Source organism: Rhinatrema bivittatum, chromosome 5, assembly GCF_901001135.1.
Source record: "Rhinatrema bivittatum chromosome 5, aRhiBiv1.1, whole genome shotgun sequence".
Taxonomy (NCBI): domain Eukaryota; kingdom Metazoa; phylum Chordata; class Amphibia; order Gymnophiona; family Rhinatrematidae; genus Rhinatrema; species Rhinatrema bivittatum.
The window spans coordinates 367769141-367791386 of record NC_042619.1 but is presented as its reverse complement, the minus strand read 5'-3'; the positions used below and the strand labels follow the sequence as shown (position 1 = coordinate 367791386).

The window sequence follows — 22246 nt, the reverse complement described above, 5'->3', positions numbered from 1 at the left end:
AAATCTTGCTTAGTCCCGTCTCAAACCTTATCCTTCATTGGGGCAGACTTGGACACCTTACAGGCAAAGGCTTACCTTCCTCTTCAGAGGGTCCACACCCTAATGTCCCTGGCTCGCCAGCTCCAGTCTCAGAACACTGCCACGGCTCGCCAGTTCCTCATTCTCCTAGGGCACATGGCATCCTCGGTTCAAGTCACTCCCATGACCCGACTAGCCATGAGAGTAACACAATGGACTCTACGACACCAATGGATTCAAGCTTTTCAGCCTCTGTCCTCCATAGTCACAGTCACACAAGTGCTGCGCCTATCCTTAACCTGGTGGACGACTCAGGTCAACCTCCTTCAGGGCTTACCCTTTCTTCCACCGGATCCGCAAGTAATCCTAACCACCGACGCTTCTCACATCGGTTGGGGAGCCCATGTGGACGACTTTCAAACCCAAGGGTTATGGTCCAAAGAGGAAGCCGAACACCAGATAAATTTCCTGGAACTTCGAGCAATCCGCTATGCGCTCCGCACTTTCAAAGATCATCTCTTTCATCAGATAATCTTAATCCAGACGGACAACCAAGTGGCCATGTGGTACATAAACAAGCAGGGAGGCACAGGCTCCTTCCTTCTGTGTCAGGAAGCTGCGCAGATCTGGGCGGAAGCCCTCTCCCACTCCATGTACCTCAGGGCCACTTACCTGCCGGGAGTAGACAATGTATTGGCAGACCAGCTGAGCCGTGTCTTCCAACCACACGAGTGGTCACTCGATCCTCTGGTAGCGACCTCTCTGTTTCACAAGTGGGGTTCTCCCCGCATAGACCTCTTTGCGTCCCCTCAGAACCACAAAGTGGACGATTACTGCTCTCTCATTCGGAGCCAGCACTCTCGGCCGAGGGATGCATTCTTCCTCAAGTGGACAACCGGTCTGCTCTATGCATTCCCTCCACTTCCTCTTGTGTCAAAGACTCTCGTGAAGCTACGCCAGGACGGGGGAACCATGATCCTGATAGCACCTTACTGGCCACGCCAAGTATGGTTTCCAATACTCCAGGATCTCTCCATCCGCAGGCACATTCCTCTGGGAAAGGACCCGCATCTGCTCACTCAAAACGACGGATGCCTCCTCCATCCCAACCTCCAAGCCTTGTCCCTGACGGCATGGATGTTGAAAGGTTAGTCCTTCAGCCTTTCAACCTTTCAGATTCCGTTTCTCGGGTCCTGATAGCTTCACGAAAGCCTTCCACAAGAAAGTCTTACTCATACAAATGGAAAAGGTACACATCATGGTGCACTTCTCAGTCCCTTGATCCCCTTTCCTGTCCAATCTCCAAATTCTTGGACTATTTATGGCATCTCTCTGAATCAGGTCTTAAAACCTCTTCTATCAGAATGCATGTCAGTGCGGTAGCCGCCTTCCATAAAGGTGTACAGGGTGTCCCTATTTCAGTACAACCCCTAGTAACACGTTTTCTTAAAGGCTTGCTCCATCTGAAGCCACCCTTACGTCCTCCGGCCCCATCTTGGGACCTTAACCTGGTTCTTGGTCGTCTCATGAAACCTCCTTTCGAACCTCTGCACTCCTGTGAGTTAAAGTATCTCACATGGAAAGTGTTATTCCTTTTGGCTATCACTTCAGCTCGCAGGGTTAGTGAATTGCAGGCCCTAGTTACCTATCCGCCTTACACTAAGCTCCTGCAGGACCGGGCGGTACTCCGCACTCACCCTAAATTTTTACCTAAGGTAGTTTCTGAGTTTCATATTAATCAATCCATCATACTACCTATCTTTTTTCCCAGGCCCCACTCCAACTCCGGGGAACAGACTCTGCATACCCTAGACTGCAAACGAGCTCTAGCTTTTTATCTAGACCGTACAGTTGCTCACAGGAAGAGCACTCAATTATTTGTCTCTTTTCATCCTAACAAGTTAGGACATCCTGTGGGTAAGCAGGCTCTTTCCTCCTGGTTGGCGGACTGCATTTCTTTTTGCTATCAGCAAGCTGGCATTCCCTTTCAAGACCGTGTAAAAGCACACTCTGTGAGGGCCATGGCGACGTCAGTGGCACACCTTCGATCGGTGCCGCTTCCTGACATCTGCAGGGCTGCAACCTGGAGTTCTCTCCATACCTTTGCAGCCCACTATTGTTTGGACAAAGCTGGAAGACAGGACTCCATCTTCGGCCAATCTGTCTTGCGTAACCTTTTTCCAACGTGACGTACCAACACCCTTCCACCTTCCCGGTAGGGTGCGGATGCCCTTTACCAAATTCCACCCCAGTTGTAGTGCCTGTTGCACGTCATTGGGTGCATTTGGTGCAAGTCAGGACATCCTCAGCTCGGTACTCACCCATTTGTGAGGACAACCATCCTGCTTGTCCTGTGAGAAAGCAAATGTTGCTTACCTGATGTAACAGGTGTTCTCACAGGACAGCAGGATGTTAGTCCTCACGAAACCCGCCCGCCACCCCGCGGTGTTGGGTTTGTTTTGTTTTCCTTTTTAGGCACTGCCTGTAGCTTTGAAAATCAGACTGAAGGGAGACCCCTGCTGGCTGCAGGGTCAGTGCCTTGCTGGGCATGCCCAGTAGGGGCCAGTCAAAGTTCTGTTTAAACTTTGACAGAAGTTTTCCGTGGTGGGCTCCATCCTCGATGTCACCCATTTGTGAGGACTAACATCCTGCTGTCCTGTGAGAACACCTGTTACATCAGGTAAGCAACATTTGCTTTTTCAGGAGTCAAAATGTCCACCTCTACCCCTATCTCAACGATTGGTTGATCAGGGCTTCAGTCAGCAAACTGCACTGATGTCGGGGAAGACTATAGTGATAGGGGTATACTACTGTCCACCTGGTCAAGTGGTGAGACAGACAGTGAAATGCTAAGAGAAATTAGGGAAGCTAACCAAATTGGTAGTGCAGTAATAATGGGAGACTTCAATTACCTCAATATAGACTGGGTAAATGTATCATCGGGTCACGCTAGAGAGAGAACATTCCTGGATGGAATAAATGATAGCTTTATGGAGCAATTGGTTCAGGAACCGACGAGAGAGGGAGCAATTTTAGATCTAATTCTCAGTGGAGCACAGGACTTGGTGAGAGAGGTAACGGTGGTGGTGCCGCTTGCCAATAGTGATCATAATATGATCAAATTTGATTTAATGACTGGAAAAGGAACAGTGTGCAAATCCAAGGCTCTCGTGCTAAACTTTCAAAAGGGAAACTTTGAGAAAATGAGAAAAATTGTTAGAAAAAAACTGAAAGGAGCAGCTACAAAAGTAAAAAAAAATGTCCAAGAGGCATGGTCATTGTTAAAAAATACATTCTAGAAGCACAGTCCAGATGTATTCCACACATTAAGAAAGGTGGAAAGAAGGCAAAACAATTACCGGCATGGTTAAAAGGGGAGGTGAAAGAAGCTATTTTAGCCAAAAGATCTTCATTCAAAAATTGGAAGAAGGATCCAACAGAAGAAAATAGGATAAAGCATAAACATTGACAAGTTAAATGTAAGACATTGATAAGACAGGCTAAGAGAGAATTTGAAAAGAAGTTGGCTGTAGAGGCAAAACCTCACAGTAAAAACTTTTTAAAATATATCCGAAGCAGAAAGCCTGTGAGGGAGTCAGTTGGACCGTTAGATGATCGAGGGGTTAAAGGGGCACTTAGAGAAGATAAAGCCATCGCGGAAAGATTAAATGATTTCTTTGCTTCGGTGTTTACTGAAGAGGATGTTGGGGAGGTACCCGTAATGGAGAAGGTTTTCATGGGTAATGATTCAGATGAACTGAATCAAATCACGGTGAACCTAGAAGATGTGGTAGGCCTGATTGACAAACTGAAGAGTTAGTAAATCACCTGGATCGGATGGTATACACCCCAGAGTTCTGAAGAAACTAAAAAATGAAATTTCAGACCTATTAGTAAAAATTTGTAACTTATCATTAAAATCATCCATTGTACCTGAAGACTGGAGGATAGCAAATGTAACCCCAATATTTAAGAAGGGCTCCAGGGGCGATCCGGGAAACTACAGACCGGTTAGCCTGACTTCAGTGCCAGGAAAAATAGTGGAAAGTGTTCTAAACATCAAAATCACAGTACATATAGAAAGACATGGTTTAATGGAACAAAGTCAGCATGGCTTTACCCAGGGCAAGTCTTGCCTCACAAATCTGCTTCACTTTTTTGAAGGAGTTAATAAACATGTGCATAAAGGTGAACCGGTAGATATAGTATACTTGGATTTTCAGAAGGCGTTTGACAAAGTTCCTCATGAGAGGCTTCTAGGAAAAGTAAAAAGTCATGGGATAGGTGGCGATGTCCTTTCGTGGATTGCAAACTGGTTAAAAGACAGGAAACAGAGAGTAGGATTAAATGGGCAATTTTCTCAGTGGAAGGGAGTGGACAGTGGAGTGCCTCAGGGATCTGTATAGGGACCCTTACTTTTCAATATATTTATAAATGATCTGGAAAGAAATACGACGAGTGAGGTAATCAAATTTGCAGATGACACAAAATTGTTCAGAGTAGTTAAATCACAAGCAGATTGTGATAAATTGCAGGAAGACCTTGTGAGACTGGAAAATTGGGCATCCGAATGGCAGATGAAATTTAATGTGGATAAGTGCAAGGTGATTCATATAGGGAAAAATAACCCATGCTATAATTACACAATGTTGCGTTCCATATTAGGTGCTACAACCTAAGAAAGAGATCTAGGTGTCATAGTGGATAACACATTGACATCGTCGGTACAGTGTGCTGCGGCTGTCAAAAAAGCAAACAGAATGTTGGGAATTATTAGAAAGGGAATGGTGAATAAAACAGAAAATGTCATAATGCCTCTGTATCGCTCCATGGTGAGACCGCACCTTGAATACTGTGTACAATTCTGGTCGCCGCATCTCAAAAAAGATATAATTGCGATGGAGAAGGTACAGAGAAGGGCTACCAAAATGATAAGGGGAATGGAACAACTCCCCTATGAGGAAAGACTAAAGAGGTTAGGACTTTTCAGCTTGGAGAAGAGACGATTGAGGGGGATATGATAAAGGTGTTTAAAATCATTAGAGGCCTAGAACGGGTAGATGTGAATCGGTTATTTACTCTTTCGGATAGTAGAAAGACTAGGGGGCACTCCATGAATTTAGCATGGGGCACATTTAAAACTAATCGGAGAAAGTTCTTTTTTACTCAACGCACAATTAAACTCTGGTATTTGTTGCCAGAGGATGTGGTTAGTGCAGTTAGTATAGCTGTGTTTAAAAAAGGATTGGATAAGTTCTTGGAGGAGAAGTCCATTACCTGCTATTAAGTTCACTTAGAGAATAGCCACTGCCATTAGCAATGGTTACATGGAATAGACTTAGTTTTTGGGTACTTGCCAGGTTCTTATGGCCTGGATTGGCCACTGTTGGAAACAGGATGCTGGGCTTGATGGACCCTTGGTCTGACCCAGTATGGCATTTTCTTATGTTCTTATGTTCTCACGTGACATACCCTGATCTCCCTAGGGTTTCTCATAAACTATCCAAAATCCAGGCTAGTTCCCTCTCAAACCCTATTGTTCATAGGGGCCGACTTGGACACACTAAAAGCGAAAGCCTTCCTACCTCAGGATCGAGCTTTCACTCTCACCTCTCTGGCCCATCGACTGCGGTCTCGACAACACTCAACTGCACGTCACTTTCTAATCTTACTGGGTCGTATGGCCTCCTCGGTGCGTGTCACTCCCATGGCCCGCCTGGCCATGAGAGTAATGCAGTGGATTCAGTCTTCTCAGCCAATGTCCACCATTGTCCACATCACCAACCAGCTCCGCTTATCGCTGGCTAGGTGGATAAACCAATCCAGTCTGCTTCAAGGCCTTCCATTTCAGGCTCCAGAACCTCAAATAACTTTGACAACAGATGCCTCCAACCTCGGCTGGGGTGCACATGTTGCAAACCTGCGAACTCAGGGCATTTGGTTTCCAGAGGAAGCCAAACACCAAATAAATTTTCTGGAGCTTCGTGCAATCAGATATATTCTCAGGGCCTTTCAGGATCACCTTTCCAACCAGGTCATCCTGATTCAGACAACCAGGTGGCTATGTGGTACATCAACAAGCAAGGGGGAACAGACTCCTACCTCCTGTGTCAGGAAGCTGCACGGATATGGGCGGATGCCCTTTCCCACCCGATGTACCTCAGGGCCACCTACTTGCCGGGAGTGGACAATGTGTTGGCAGACAAGCTGAGTCGCACTTTTCAACCACACGAGTGGTTCCTCAACCCCACTGTAGCGGACTCAATATTCCATTTCCTAGCGTGTAGCAGATGGACTCATTACAAATGGGTATAGTGTGCTCATGCTAGCAGTCGGAGCCGGATCTGACGTCAGCACGTGGCACATATACCCCTGCAGGAAGTGCAGGCACTCAGTAATTTCCGTCTCCAAAGCAGTTTGGAGGTCCCTCACGCTCGCTGAGCGTTTTTTCCAAATTCTAACGAATCAACCAACAGGGCGGAACCAGAAGCCGACAGGTATCCTTAGAAATAGCCCCCCTGATGGCATGGGCGGAAGCAAATCTCCAGGACATCTCCGCCGTCCACATCGCCGGGAAGGACAATGCCACGGCAGACTTCCTCAGCAGAGAAAGCCTAAACCCAGGGGAATGGCAGCTGTCATCCACGGCCTTCCAGATGATCACGGATCAGTGGGGGACGCCGGGCATGGACCTACTAGTGGACAGGTCCAACGCTCAAGTACTCAGATATTTCAGTCGCAGGCGAGATCTTCTATCCCAGGGGATCAACGCCCTGGTACAGCCATGGCCTCAGGAGATCCTGCTATATGCCTTTCCCCCATGGCCCCTGCTGGGTGCAATTATACACAAGATTCAGCGGCACAGAGGCCTAGTTCTTCTGGTGGCCCTGGACTGTCCAAGAAGACCCTGGTACGCAGACATGAGAAGACTACTGGCAGGGGATCCTCTACCCCTGCCTCCTCACAGGGACCTGCTGCGGCAAGGTCCCATCCTCCACGAGGATCCAGCTCAATTCTCTCTTATGGGTCTGGCCATTGAGATGGCTAGACTGAAGAAAAGGGGATACTCGGGGCCAGTAATAGATACACTCCTCCGTGCATGCAAGTTCTCCACATCACTAACTTATATAAGGATCTGGAGAGTATTTGAAGCCTGGTGCGAAACTCGCAGCACCAATCCACTTGCAGCTAAAATCCCCATCATTTTGGATTTCCTGCAAGATGGGCTCCAGAAGGGTCTGTCCCTCAATTCAATCAAGGTTCAGGTGGCAGCGCTTTCCTGCTACGGCCCCAGGAGTGACGGCAACAGCATTGCCACACACCCAGACGTTTCATGTTTCCTGAAAGGAGTCAAACACATTCGCCCACCACTGAAGTGGCCAGTGCCCCTGTGGAACCTCAACCTAGTTTTGGAATTCCTAGCGGGACCTGCCTTCAGACCCCTCCGAGGCCTGTCCCTCTGTTTGTTAACCTTGAAAATGGTGTTCTTGCTGGCTGTGTGTTCAGCACGCCGCATCTCAGAGCTACAAGCACTGTCCTGCCGCGATCCGTTTCTCAGGATCACCCCAGGGACTATCCATCTTCGCACGGTTCCTTCCTTTTTACCCAAAGTAGTCTCGCACTTCCACCTCAACCAAACCATATCCTTGCCAACCACGGAAGGTTTGAAGAAGTCGGAAGAAGGTCGAATACTGCGCCATCTCGACATCGGCAGGCTGCTGTCCAGATACCTGGAAATGTCGGAAGCAGTACGAAAGACGGACCGTCTGTTCGTCCTTCACAGTGGGAAGAGGCAAGGTGAAGTGGCCTCACGGGCGACTATTGCCCGCTGGATCAAAGAAGTTATCAAGGCGGCCTATGTAGAAGCGGGAAAACCACCACCTCTACGGATCAAGGCTCACTCTACCAGAGCACAAGCGGCCTCCTGGGCAGAAACTAGGATGCTGTCGCCTGCGGAGATATGCAGAGCGGCAACGTGGTCCTCCATCCATACCTTCTCCAGATTCTACCGTCTGGACGTCCAGGCCAGGGAGGACACAGCATTTGCAAGGGCAATCCTAAACGGACCTCGGGCAGCCTCCCACCCTGTCCGGTAGTAGCTTTTGTACATCCCATTTGTAATGAGTTTATCTGCTACACGCTAGGAAATGGAGAGATTACTTACCTGATAATCTCGTTTTCCTTAGTGTAGGCAGATGGACTCAGCATCCCACCCGGCTGCCGATATATATAGGGATTCACCGTTTCAAGGTAAGCTATGTTTCCCTACATTGGGCATCCACCCTGCCGGGTGTCGACGCCTTCCAGTTGAGAACACTGGCTGTCTCCAGCTACTGTCAATCGGTCAGGTTAATCATGTTCAGTTAATTGATCGGTCAGTCACACTTATATCCATAAAGCTTTTGCAAGGAAGATTACTGCGTGCCTGCACTTCCTGCAGGGGTATATGTACCACGTGCTGATGTCAGATCCGTCTCCAACTGCTAGCACGAGCACACTATACCCATTTGTAATGAGTCCATCTGCCTACACTAAGGAAAACGAGATTATCAGGTAAGTAATCTCTCCAATGTTGGGGTTACCCTCACATAGACCTCTTTGCATCAATTCACAACCGCAAAGTAAGGAACTTCTGCTCTCTCACTCGCAGCCAACACCTTCAACCAAGAGATGCTTTCTCCCTCTCGTGGGCCAGCGGTCTCCTTTATGCGTACCGTCCACTTCCACTCATTTCGAAGACTCTTGTGAAGTTGCGAAGGCACAAGGGACTAATGATTCTCATAGCCCCTCGTTGGCCTCGCCAGGTCTGGTTTCCAATTCTCCACGACCTATCAGTACACTGGCACATTCCTCTGGGGAAGGACCCGCTTCTGATCACTCAGAACAACGGCTGCCTTCGTCACTCCAACCTCCAGGCCCTCTCCCTGACTGCCTGGGTGTTGAAAGATTAATACTTCAACCACTTAACCTTTCAGAGCCGGTTCCCTGTGTCCTAGTAGCTTCACGAAAGCCTTCCACAAGGCAGTCTTATTACATATGGAACAGGTTTACGGTGTATGGTGTACTTCTATGTCCATTGATCCCTTCACTTGTTCCACATCGAAGTTTTTGGACTATCTCTGGCATCTATCAGTCAGGTCTCCAAACAGGGTACATGTCAGTGCGGTAGCCGCCTTCCATAAAGGTGTTGGGGATGTACCTATTTCAGTACAACCCCTTGTATCACGCTTTTTGAAGGGCTTGCTCCACCTTAAACCTCCACTGCGCCCTGGGACCTCAACTTGGTTTTGGGACGGCTCATGAAACCGCCGTTTGAGCCTCTCCAATCCTGTGAACTCCGCCATTTCACCTAGAATGTGATTTTTCTTTTGGCGATCACATCTGCTCGCAGAGTTAGTGAGTTACAGGCCTTAGTCACCTACCCGCCTTACACTAAACTTCTGCATGATAGGGTAGTACTCCGCACTCACCCTAGGTTTTTGCTTAAGGTAGTATCTGAGTTTCATATCAATCCATTATACTACCCACCTTCTTTCCCAGGCCCTACTCAAACCCAGGCGAATGGGCTCTGCATGCCCTTGACTGTAAACGTGCTCTAGCATTTTATCTAGACCGTACAGCAGCCCACAGGAAATGCACTCAATTGTTTGTTTCCTTTGATCCCATCAAATTGGGCAAACCTGTGGGTAAGCAGAGACTCTCCTCCTGGTTAGCAGACTGTATTTCCTTTTGTTACCAACAGGCAGGCACTCCGCTTCAAGACCATGTTAAAGCACACTCTGTCAGGGCCATGGCAGCATTAGTAGTGCACATACGCTCGGTGCCGCTTGCTGACATCTGTAAGGCTGCTACCTGGAGCTCTCTCCACACCTTCACAGCCCATTATTGCTTAGACAAGGCTGGCAGACAAGATTCCATCTTTGGCTGTGCTACGCAACTTATTTGCGAACTGAGGTACCAACATCCTTCCGCCAACCCGTTAGGGTTCAGGATGCCCTCTACAAATTCCACCCCAGTTCTTGTGCCTGTTGCACGTCTTTGGGTACATTTGGTCCATTGCTCGGGCATCCTCAGCTTGGTACTCACCCATATGTGAGGACTATCATCCTGATTGTCCTGTGAGAAAGCAGAGTTGCTTACCTGTAACAGGTGTTCTCACAGGATAGCAGGATGTTAGTCCTCACGAAATCCACCCGCCACCCCGCGGAATTGGGTTCGCTTACGAATTATTATTTTATTTTTCGCATGTACTTTTTACTATAAGACGAGACTGAAGGGGGACCCCTGCTGGCTGCAGGGTTGGTGCTATGCTGGGCAAGCCCAGTAGGTGCTAGTCAAAGTTCTGGAAACTTTGACAAAAGTGTTCTGTGATTGGGCTCCATCCTGATGATGTCACCCATATGTGAGGACTAACATCCTGCTGTCCTGTGAGATCACCTGTTTCAGGTAATCAACTCTGCTTTATGTGGAGACTGGTTCCTTTTGAGCACTTCCTAAGGTAATATTTATGTTTTGTCATTGTTCAAGTCTCACTTTTTTCATTTGCTGTCTGCAAGTAACGATTTGAATAAGCGGCACATTGAGAGACTGGTGAAAATGATTCCACGGCTCATCACTTGAGATAGTATGGGAATCTGAAGGCCCTCAAATAAGAAAACAGATAGTGTACTTTCAAGAATCAAGATTTTAGTTTGTCATGTTTATAGTTGCCTATGATGTAACCATGATTTAACTGTTAAACATCATGATAGAAACTGAAACATTGCAGACCAAGATGATGATACTATAAAAAAAAAAAAAAAAAAAAAAAAGCTCCCCTATGAGGAAAGGCTAAAGAGTTTAGGGCTCTTCAGCTTCGAGAAGAGGCAGCTGAAGTAGGATATGATAGAAATCTATAAAAACATGAATGGAATAGAACAGGTAAATGTAAATTGGCTGTTTATTTTATCAAAAAATACAAAAACACAGAGGACACTTCCTGAAGTTAGTAAATAGTACATTTAATACAAATTAAAGAAAATTATTTTTCATTCAATGCACAGTTAAGCTCTGGAATCCATTGTTGGAGGCAGATAGCATAGCTGAGTTTAAAAAAAATGTTTGGACAAGCTCCTGGAGAAGTCCATAAACTGTTATTAACCAAGTAGTCTTAAGGAATAACCTTTACTTATCACTGCACTTGTAGCAGCATGGGATCCATTTACTATTTGGGAATGCCAAACCAATGTAACAGGATATTAGGCTTGATGGGTCTTCGGTCTGACCCAGTATGGCAAATTTTTGTTTTTTTTAATCCCCCACCACCACCCTTCATTTGGCTTGTCTGTGGATCTTATAAGATGTGTGTGTTTATGTATTTTGTTTGGAATTTTTTCTAAAGATTATTTTTAGATTTTTGCTTTATAGCCATGTTTATCGGTTAAGAACTCCTGTGATTATATTTATATGTAATTAATAGCCATAGTCATTTATTAAACTGCTCACTCTGTGTTCTCCACCCATATGAGTGTTTCTCTTTATTCTTATTGATTGTTTTTGTAGAGTTGAATTCTGCTATTTTGTGGACAGCGAGAACACCAAATGTTGCCTTTTTTTTTCTTTAAAGCAGAGCATGACAGAGAAAATTTATAAAATGTTCCATGGAGCCCTGACATGAAAATTTCTCCTTAGTGGCCATTGACCAGTCATATGAAGAAGGTGCATTACTGATAATTCAGATGTTTGTTGCTGTTCATTTTGTCTATCATTTCACCTTTTCGTATTTGCCTGAGGGACTGTCATTTCACTTCTAGTTTACATAGCTATTATTTTTGCCTATTGGGACAGCTTCATAAATTTTTCTCTCTTGTGTTTTATAGACAGATCTTGAATATGTCCATAGTGTTGTAGGAAGCCTGGAAAAAGAGTAAGTTTGTTAACAAAAAATGTTCATCAATTCATTTATCAGCTTCTTGTTTCTAGCCTGTTCCAGGATATTAGGAAGTGCATAGAGATTAAATAATGTGGGAATATATTGGTTTGGCATGATTGAATGCTTGCACATGACATGCACTCAAGACTGATTATTAAAATGTACTCATTTAAATAATGTTCAACTGTGGAGAGTGAGTTCCAGAAATGGACAGTTTGCATGTACAGTTCTGGCTGTATCTAGTAGCTCTATAGAAAAAATCAATAGCCTGATTAAACTCCAGTGAGAGGCTGATGATATGCTGTTTGTTTTTCAAATTCATTAACAAAATAGGTATTTATTTCATAGCATTTCAAATATTTTGTTTTAATATTTGTTAAAAAAAAAAAAAAAAGCAGCTTACTACCACAGGTATAATTTGTGCCCAATTAAATTATCTTTTAACAAATTCATTTTATGGGCTAACATGTTTTAATAGTGTTTCAGAATTTTGCTGTCATTTTAAGATAGTTCTTGACTTCTAACTAGATTTAAATCCATAAGTTCAGAAATCAGTTTATTATACTTCATTGCAAGAGTAATGTTTGTGTGTTCTGATTAGATATCTCTTGAAATTCACAATTACTGTAATGCAAAAAGTCTCTCAGCAACTGCTGTAACTTGACCTTTCTCATGATAGATTTTCCACAGAAATCAGTGCTGGCTTGGTGGAAATAATATCACCTCCTGTTGCTTATTATCCTGATTGGAAAGACTTAAAGGAAACATTTGGAGACTCCAAAGAAAGAGTCAAGTAAGCATTTTTATCAGACTTATGTTATGCTTATAATATCATATGGGGTATATCTGTAATGTTAAAATTTTTTTGCCTTTCAAATTAGATGGCGACAAACCTCAGTCCTGTAATATCCTGAGACATCAGTTGTTTGACTAAATATTTGCAGTTACCGTATTTTTCGCTCCATAAGATGCACTTTTTTCCCCCCCAAAAGTAGGGGGGAAATGTCTGTGCGTCTTATGGAGCGAATATAAAAAAAAATTAAAAATCTAACAAACTCCCCCGCCCCCCGACCTTCTAAATTAATTTACTACAACCCCCACCCTCATGAACCCCCCCAAGACCAGCCATAAGTACCTGGTGGTCCAGCGGGGGTCCAGGAGTGATCTCCTGGACTTGGGCCGTTGGCTGCCATCAATCAAAATGGCGCCGACGGCCCTTTGCCCTTACTATGTCACTGGGGTCGACCAATGGCAGGGGTAGCCCCTGTGACATAGTAAGGGCAAAGGGCCGTCGGCGCCATTTTGATTACTGGCAGCCAACGGCCCTTTGCTCTTACTATGTCACAGGGGCTACCGCTGCCATTGGTCGACCCCAGTGACATAGTAAGGGCAAAGGGCCGTCGGCGCCATTTTAATTGCTGGCAGCCGACGGCCCAAGTCCAAGAGATCACTCCCGGACCGCTCCTGGACCCCCGCTGGACCACCAGGGACTTTTGGCAGATCTTGGGGGGGTCAGGAGGGTGGGGGGTTGTATTTAATTAATTTGGCAGGTCTTGGGGGGGTCAGGAGGGTGGGGGGATATATTTAATTTAAAGTGTTGGGATGGTTTGTTTTTTTTTGGGGGGGGGGGGAGTTTTCCCACAGAATTAGAAAGACAAAAGTTTTCTGATCTGGGGAATGGACCGAAATGGCCCTCCCCAGACCCAAAAACAAAATGGGGAGAAAAAAAAATGTTATGCACTCCCCTAAGTTGCTCCATAAGACGCACAGACGCCCGGGGACAGAGCTGGTTTAGCACAAATTTTTTTTTTTTTTAATTTTCCCCGTCTGAATCCTAGATGCGTCTTATGGTCAGGTGCGTCTTATGGAGCGAAAAATACGGTATTTCACTGGAAACAACTCTAGGTAGCATAACTAATATTAAGCAGGCCTTCAGTATTTATTTACACGTTTATGAATGTGATATAAATAAATAATGATCAGTACTATGATTTACTTTAATATAGTGCATTTTTCAGTTGACTTCTATCCTACACTAACTAGCTGTATATTATCTTATAGTTCTGTATGTCATTGACTACAATCTGTAGGTGAATTAGAACCAGTATTGTCTGATCTAACCATCATGTAAATTAACATATTAAATGAAAAGTTTGATGTTTAACCAGTTCAATATATAGCTTCACATTCAATAAAATCAGTGAAAATACCAGCCCTGTAAGACACTCTAAAGGAGACTTATTTGCTGAAATAATTTTGCAACCTTTTAAGACATCATATCAGAAATGAAAAAGATCCACAGTAAAGCAGAACCCACAGTCTCTGCCAAGTCCTTGCTAACTATTCAGCAACACAATGTTCAGTGTTGTTAAAGGCAACTCATTTAGTCAGCTCAGAAAGCTGACCTGAATCTTTCACTGAAGAAAATCTTCCATTACACAAACAAGTTTTCTCAGTTCCTTGTTGCAGTTTAAATACAGATTGAAAAACCTTGAAGAACCCCACCTGAATGAATTCAGGTATTGTTGGGACTGAACTGACATAATCTTCTCAATATTTTCAAGAATTAGTAGGTTAGAAATATGCATATCTCTTGCTTCATTGCAGGAGACAGTTGTGTCATAAAACTCAGTTTCTTCTCATCAAACCAGAAAGGCTGGAAGGAATCCTAGCCATCCTTCTCCAGCCTCAACTTAGCTATTGCACAACAGTGATACTGATGGATAGAATTCAGATTGTACACGTTATTGGGGTTCTGAATGAAGCTGCCATCTGTGACCCACTGAGCATTGTCCTTCCAATGGTTGAGGTATAGATGGAGGCGGGTGGGGTATAATCTGTGAAAAGCCCCTTTTGTCTGTGAATGCCTCCATTTAAGATTTTCCCTCTGTCATAGAGGTAGTGAGTGGGGTTAAGGTAAGGATCAACTAGGATGGAAGCTGAGTCATGGACTGCTTTGATACAGAAAATACTATCAGGGTGATGTCAGCACAGGCCCTTATATTCTGTGACCTCAGCAAACTAGTTGCTCACAGCCTCCATCTGCTGGTAGGGAAGCATAACCCCACTTGTCTGGACTAGTCTGGCTGGCCTAAGGAAAGAAAATTAGCAGTGTAAGTTTCTCCTCTGATTGGTCTGGTCATATTTCCCGTCGATAGCAGGGCTGAATTAGCCATGCTGTCTGGGAAGCCTCGCGACCCGGAGTAGGCGGAATTTCCTCAGTAAGTCACAGATCTTTGACTCTGTGCAGCTGTGCGGTGATCTTCCCGCGCGGTTCCCTCTTCTCAGTTTCTTTTTTTCTGCGAGCCGATTTGCGCATGGGGTTTTCATCTGCAGTAGATTTTTTTCCATCAGGAAATCTTTTTTGCGATTTTTTGCTCTTTTTCGAATAGTTTTTGATCCCAGATTGCTCTGAAGCCATCTGGATTCAAATATTGTCAGTGTGGCAAAATTATGTTCCTCACTGATGGACATAATTATTGCTACATCTGTTTAGGCCCTGACCATGACCAAGCCTCGTATAGAGACTGTGGTCGGATGTCACCAAGGGCCCAGCGCCAGCGCACTTAGAAAATGGAAAGGCTTCGGACAGGCTCTTATGCCCCACCAGCCTCCTCGCACTCATCGCTGGGACCGTGAAGAGGGGTAAGACATCCACCAAGAGGGCCTCCTTCCTGGGGCCAATGGAAAGGAGTAGCGCCGCTCCGGGTACCGGGCTCGGGTCCGACAGACCCTTTGAGCCGCCCAAGAAAGCCGGGGCTCCGGCAGAGGTACTGCGGAAGAAAGGAGTCGTAGGTGCATCGATCGGGTCACAGGGCCCTGTTCCCAGTCGATCCCATTCTCCAGCGCCGAAAGACTCGACGCACATGAAACATAAAAGAAAATTGAAGCACGGCTCACTCGACGCCATCCTGACACTCGCATGAAAAGCATTCCAAGTCTACGATGCACCATAAGCATCCAACCCACATTATGACACATTCGAAGCATATCTCGAGCTCACCTGTTCAGGTGCAACCACCCTTGCCTGAAAAGAGATTTCAGAAGATCAAACACACTCATGGAACACCAAAACGTCCTTCCAACAGTCCAGATATTGATATTGAAATCCTTTCTGACCCGGAAACTCAATCCTTGAAACACACATCAATCAGTGAAGATTCCTGTTTGGGCCTGTCTTCGGTGTCTCACACCAAAAGGCTATTTATTTAACACTTTTTTATACCGATATTAGTAGCTACATCATATCGGTTTATAGCAGAACTGAAGTTAGAAATTACATTAAACGGATACAGGGAAGGGATTAAATAGGAACAAAGATATAGCATGGAACTGGCAAACAAGAACAGGCTGCTTGCAATCACAATAAAAACAAGGAAACAAGATAAAACATTGTAACGTAACTTATACCAGGTATCAGGTTAGGAGCGGTTAAGGCTGTCCCCTTCTCTACAGGTACCCCCTAGCCAAAAGATTCAGACCATCACCAGTCATTCCACCTTCGCCTCAACTCAAGAGAACAATGCCTCAAGACATATTATTGGCTGCCATACCCGTGAGACCATCTCCAAGGCTGGTGCATTTACCACCACAATCGGGAACCTTGGCATCTACAGCCATGATTAAAATTTCCCAAGTGGTAACTTCTTTCTTAGATCTTGATCAGGCAAAAACAGTTCCACTGATAGTCTCCAAATCATTCTCTACCATCACCTGCTCCTGAACCGTCTGATCCAACTGATATACCAGTACCGGCTCTCCCACGCAGTCTGGACTCACAATTGTCTTCATCCTCACTAAATTCCTCCACCTGCATTCTCTCTGACATGCCGGAGGGGTTACCAGAGCCCTATTCACCTCCAGAAGACCTGACACACTAAATTCATAGAAAAAGTAGGAACTGTGCTACAAGTGGAAACGGGTAAAATCCTGGATTCCAGGGCTGAGATAATGGGAATTCTTACAATTTTCGAGATGCCTCCAGAACCAACGGCCTTACCCCCTCATGCGGTCCTGGATATTGTTCTTCATAAGATGTGGGAAACCCCCTTTTCTACAACTGCAGCATCTAGGAAGACAGATTTAAAGTACAGAATGCAGAACTCTACAGTTTATGAAGCCTCTCATCTCCCCCATAACTCCATAGTAGTGGAATCTGTGTTAACAAAGGCGACGCGCTCCAAGTTGCATGCAAATGCTCACCCGGCCATGACAACAAATGTTTAGATGATTTTGGCCGACGGGTTTACCACTCCACCATGTTGTCTACAAGGATTCAACATCACCAATTCTATATGACGCAATACTTAGGGCGAAGTCTTTGAAGACACTCATATCTGCCTAGCTGAAGATAATACCCTCCCGCAGCCCTTCCTCGACATTGAAGAAGGTCTACGGCACTTACTTCATTCAGTCTATGAAGGATTTGAATCTTCAGCAAGAGCTTCACCAATGGCCATAGCTGCCAGGCGACTCACTTGGCTAAAAGCAAGTGCAATCCATGACTAGGTTCATGACAAGTTGGTCGACATCCCATGCGTGGGGGATAACCTTTTTGGTGAAAAGTTCGGGGAAACTGTGTCCCACCTAAAGGCCCAGAACACTGATACAAAACTCATCACAAATTCTTTTCTTCCTATCATAGGAGATCCTACCAACGACCATCCTCCAGACCATATTTTCCTTACAGATTACAGCAATATGGTCAACCAAAGCATTTTGCTCAACCTTATCAATCAAGGGGAAGGCCTCGTCAATGGCGACAGCCCAAACCATCCACTGCACCACCACAAAAGCAACCACCTGCTTTTTAATAGTCAGAGAGCCACCACCACCAACATTTATAGGAGGACGTCTGCGCTTTTTTCGCAGCAAATGGGAATCCATCACCACAGATCAATGGGTACTCAGCATAATCAAGGAGGGTTATCGCCTGAACTTCCAAACCCTTCCATCTCTTCCCCACATACCTCTTCTACGGGGTACATCTTCCCACTCATCATCCCTCAATGCAGAGGTGGTAAATCTGCAGATTCAGAAATATCCAATCGATCCCTCTTCAACAACAAAATCAGGGATTCTATTCCCAATACTTCCTCATCCCGAAGAAGTCGGGAGGTCTCCGTCCCATTCTGGATTTGTGCAGCCTCAACAAACACATCCAGAAGGAGAAGTTCAAGATGACTTCGCTCAAGAGCATCTTACCGCTGTTACAACCCAATGATTGGCTGTGTTCCATAGATCTGAAGGATGCATACTCCGATATTCCCATGCACCCATCTTTGTGGCTCTACCTCTGATTTCAAGTTCAGAAGGTGCACTACCAATACAAAGTTCTGCCCTTCGGCCTGTCCGAAGCCCCAAGGGTATTCACGAAATGCTTAGCAGTGGTGGTGGCTCATCTCAGCCAATTATCGATCCAAATATTCCCTTATCTAGATGATTGGCTGCTAGTAGCATTGGATCCAGATACACTACAAGCACATACGCAATGTACGTTCAACTGTTTCCAGACACTGGAGTTTCTCGTCAACTATGAGAAATCACACCTTCAACCTACGCAAATCCTTCAATTCATAGGAGCTCTCATCAACACTGTGCAAGAGAGAGCTTACCTTCCCTAAGACAGAATGCACACGCTTTCTGGTTTAGCGGAACTTATTCAACCGAAATCAAGCATCTGCATGCCAGGTTCTTAAACTCCTAGGACACATGGCAGCAGCCATCCATGTAGTGCCCCACACGAGACTCCACATACATCATTTACAATGGGGCTTAAACTTAATGGTCGCAATTCCTGCAGCCACTAACCTCCAAAGTTCAGCTCACCACACAAATGAAAGCAGATATTTAGTGGTGGCTCTCTCCCAACAACCTATCCATAGGAGCGCCCTTCAGGTTACCACCTCATCAGCTAACCCTCACAACGGATGCTTCCAAGAAAGGTTGTGGTGCCCATCTCGGAGACATAAAGACTCAGGGGCTTTGGTCTCAAGAATCCACGTACCAAATCAGTCTCCTAGAGCTAAGAGCAATCTTGAAAGCACTTCCAACCTTCTCTTCTCAAGTCCAAGGAAAACTTTTAATGGTGTACATGGACAACCAGGTAGCCATGTTCTACATAAACAAGGAAGGAGGGTCTGGTTCATGGACCCCATGTCGAGAAGTGATTTGAATACTCCAGTGGGTGATTGCCGCCCAGGTATCCCTCCAGGCCACTTACCTTCCAGGTCTGGACAATGTAACGGCGGACCGCCTTAGCAGAGTTTTCACCCACACAAATGGACTTTAAATCCAAAGGTGGCCCTCACCATTTTCCATCAGTGGGGCTTCCCAACAATCTATGTCTTCGCCACGGCAGCAAACTGTCAAAGACAGATTTTTTTGCTCAATCTACCCCAGCAAACTTCGATACGCCCCGGATGCCTTCTTCATCCCGTGGACGACAGGCTTACTGTATGCCTACCCTCCCATTCCGCTAATATCAAGAACAATTAAAAAATGAATTCAGGACATAGCGGACATGATCCTCATAGCTCCGGCATGGCCAAGACAACCATGGTATGTGTATCTCATGAGACTTTCCATACGCCCACCAATACCACTGGAGGATCATCCGCAGCTGCTAACACAGGAAGGAGGCTCCCTACTCCATCCAATGCATCAATCCCTACATCTCACAGCGTGGAGATTGAACGGCAAGTATTGAACCACCTAGGCCTCCCTTCACAAGTAGAAGATATCCTCATTGCATCTAGAAAGCCTTCAACCAAGTGTAATTATGCTGGCAAATGGCACCTCTATCAGACTTGTGTAAACCCCAAAACCTTGATCCCTTCTTATCCACCGCCATACAGCTACTAGAGTATCTTCATACACTTTACCAAGCAGGTTTGGCTACTACATCAGTTCGAGTGCATATCAGTGCTATTGCAGCTTTTCATAATTCTCATAATGGCCTTCCGATCTCGAACCATCCTCTGATCTCCAGGTTCATGAAGGGCATGCTCCGCCTCTGGCCACCTGTGATGAAGTCTCCCATACCATGGGACCTGAACATAGTATTGGAGCAGCTGATGCTTACCCCCCTTTGAACCATTAGACACCAGTCACATAAAATACCTAACATGGAAAACAGTATTCCTAGTGGTCATCACATTAGCCAGACGAGTCAGTGAGTTACAGGCCTTAGTTCACTACTCTCCTTATTTGGAATTCTACCATGACAAAGTTACCCTTTGTCCTCACCCCACCTTCCTTCCTAAGGTGGTCTCCCCTTTCCACATCAATCAAACAATCACTCTATCAATTTTCATGCCAAAGCCACATTCCAATGATCGCGAGAAACGACTACACTCACTGGACTGTAAACATGCTCTGGCTTACTATAAACAAAGGACTCGGTCTACTACGAGACCTTCTTAGCTCTTCATTTCCTTTAATCCAAATGATCCTGGACAACCAGTCTCTAAGAGAATAATCGCCAGCTGATTATCACAGTGCATTCTATTTTGTTACAACAAACAATCAATCAAACTTCCCAAGAAGCCTCAGGTGCACCAAATACGCACCACTGCGGCATCAGTTGCCCACTTGAACAAAGTTCCATTACTGGATATCTGCAAAGTAGCAACTTGGTTGTCCATCCATACCTTCACATCCCACTATTGTCTACAACAACAAGCGATCTCTGATGCAGCGCTGGGCACAGCAGTCTTGTCAACTCTTCAAAACAGATGAGACTGTCTACTATTCTATGGGTTGCTGTCCTAGCCTTCAAGGACATACAAAATGGACACAACCCAGGAGCTTGGGACTCCCAGGCAGCATGGCTAATTCAGCCCTGCTATCGACGGGAAAAAGCATGTTTGCTTACCGTAAATGGTGATTTGGTAGATAGCAGGATGACTTAGCCATGCGATGTCTCCCTCCACCCTAGACAGTCCCCCAAAGGACACATGGTTTTTATATTACCTCTCGCTTGGCTACAAAGAAACTGGGAAGAAGAGGGAATCGCGCGGGAAGGTCACCGTGCAGCCGCACAGAGTAAAAGCTCTGACACCCACTGAGGAAACTCCGCCTACTTTGGGTCGCGATGCTTCCCAGACAGCATGGCTAATTCATCCCGCTATCTACGGAAACATCATTTACGGTAAGCAAACTTGCTTTTATTAATACTTTGTAGTCTTCCTTTCATCATTCCATAGATCAACTGCTCTCCCAGCTGAGTAAGGAACTGATGCTGTCTTGAGTTGTAAGGAGTGCTAGTAAACATTGAATACCAACAGCCAATAAGAGAAAAATCTTTAGTCTTATTACAAGATATCTCATAATAGGAGCAGTACAGTTTCCCATATGTAGAATAAACCCCAACTCAGTTCCTCTGAGCTGTTACACTCAGTTCCTCTGAGCTGTTACACTCAGTTAAATACGTTACCATCTCTAACTTACATAAGAACATGCCATACTGGGTCAGACCAAGGGTCCATCAAGCCCAGCATCCTGTTTCCAACAGTGGCCAATCCAGGCCATAGGAACCTGGCAAGTACCCAAAAACTTACATATAAATGCATTAGTTTGCCTAACATTTTTGAGCTGGTTGGCATTATAATTTTATTTCATATATACTAAAAAGACTGGATTCTTGTAAATCATATGATTTCTTGTAAATTGAGCTCAGAAGAGAGAAACAAAACTTAATGCTGACTTTTAACATATTGGTCTATCTTTACATTTTTTATTTTATTTATTTATCTAGTTTTATATACCGTCGTTCAGTTTCGCCATCACAACGGTTTACAAAGTTACAGTGTTTAACAGTGTTTCAAAAAAAAATAAAAATCGGTTCATATGGTTGTTAACATATATACTTTAACATTTCAACAGACTTGACTATTTATGCAAATCATAGTGCAATATCATTGTGCTGTTGATTAAGCTGTTATTATCTTTCTATTTCTTCACTTCCACAACCCTAGTCTGGCTTCCAGAGAACCTTCTCAGAAAACCCTTATGGAGATAATCTGCTATTTCAAAAAGGATGATTTCTCATCCAAACAAGAAAACTGGCAATTGTACCATCAATCCAATTGAAAAACATTGTCTATGGCCACCTGTTTGTTTTGCATTTTCAGGAAGTCATATGCACTAAGTGATCCAACGTCTCTCCCACCTTTGTTTTTTTTTTTTATATAGTCCACAAGTGTTTTTTCCCTTTCTAACCACTTAGAAATAAAGAAATAGAATCTGACAGCAGATAGAGACCTTATGACCCATCCAGCCTGCTCATTCAAAACTCCTGCTCAGCTTTATAGTTCA

The 22246-nt window shown here is 45.0% G+C and overlaps 1 protein-coding gene across 3 annotated transcripts in view; it reads left to right on the top strand.

Annotated features, from left to right (window-relative positions):
- The window catches only part of MGAT4A (alpha-1,3-mannosyl-glycoprotein 4-beta-N-acetylglucosaminyltransferase A), a 359679-nt gene that overhangs the window by 98364 nt on the left and 239069 nt on the right, over positions 1-22246 (top strand). For all 3 annotated transcript variants that reach the window (XM_029604768.1, XM_029604767.1, XM_029604769.1), the window contains exons 5-6: positions 11877-11923; positions 12609-12722. In XM_029604768.1, coding sequence (XP_029460628.1) covers positions 11877-11923; positions 12609-12722 — 161 coding nt within the window. The remainder of the gene's footprint in view (positions 1-11876; positions 11924-12608; positions 12723-22246) is intronic.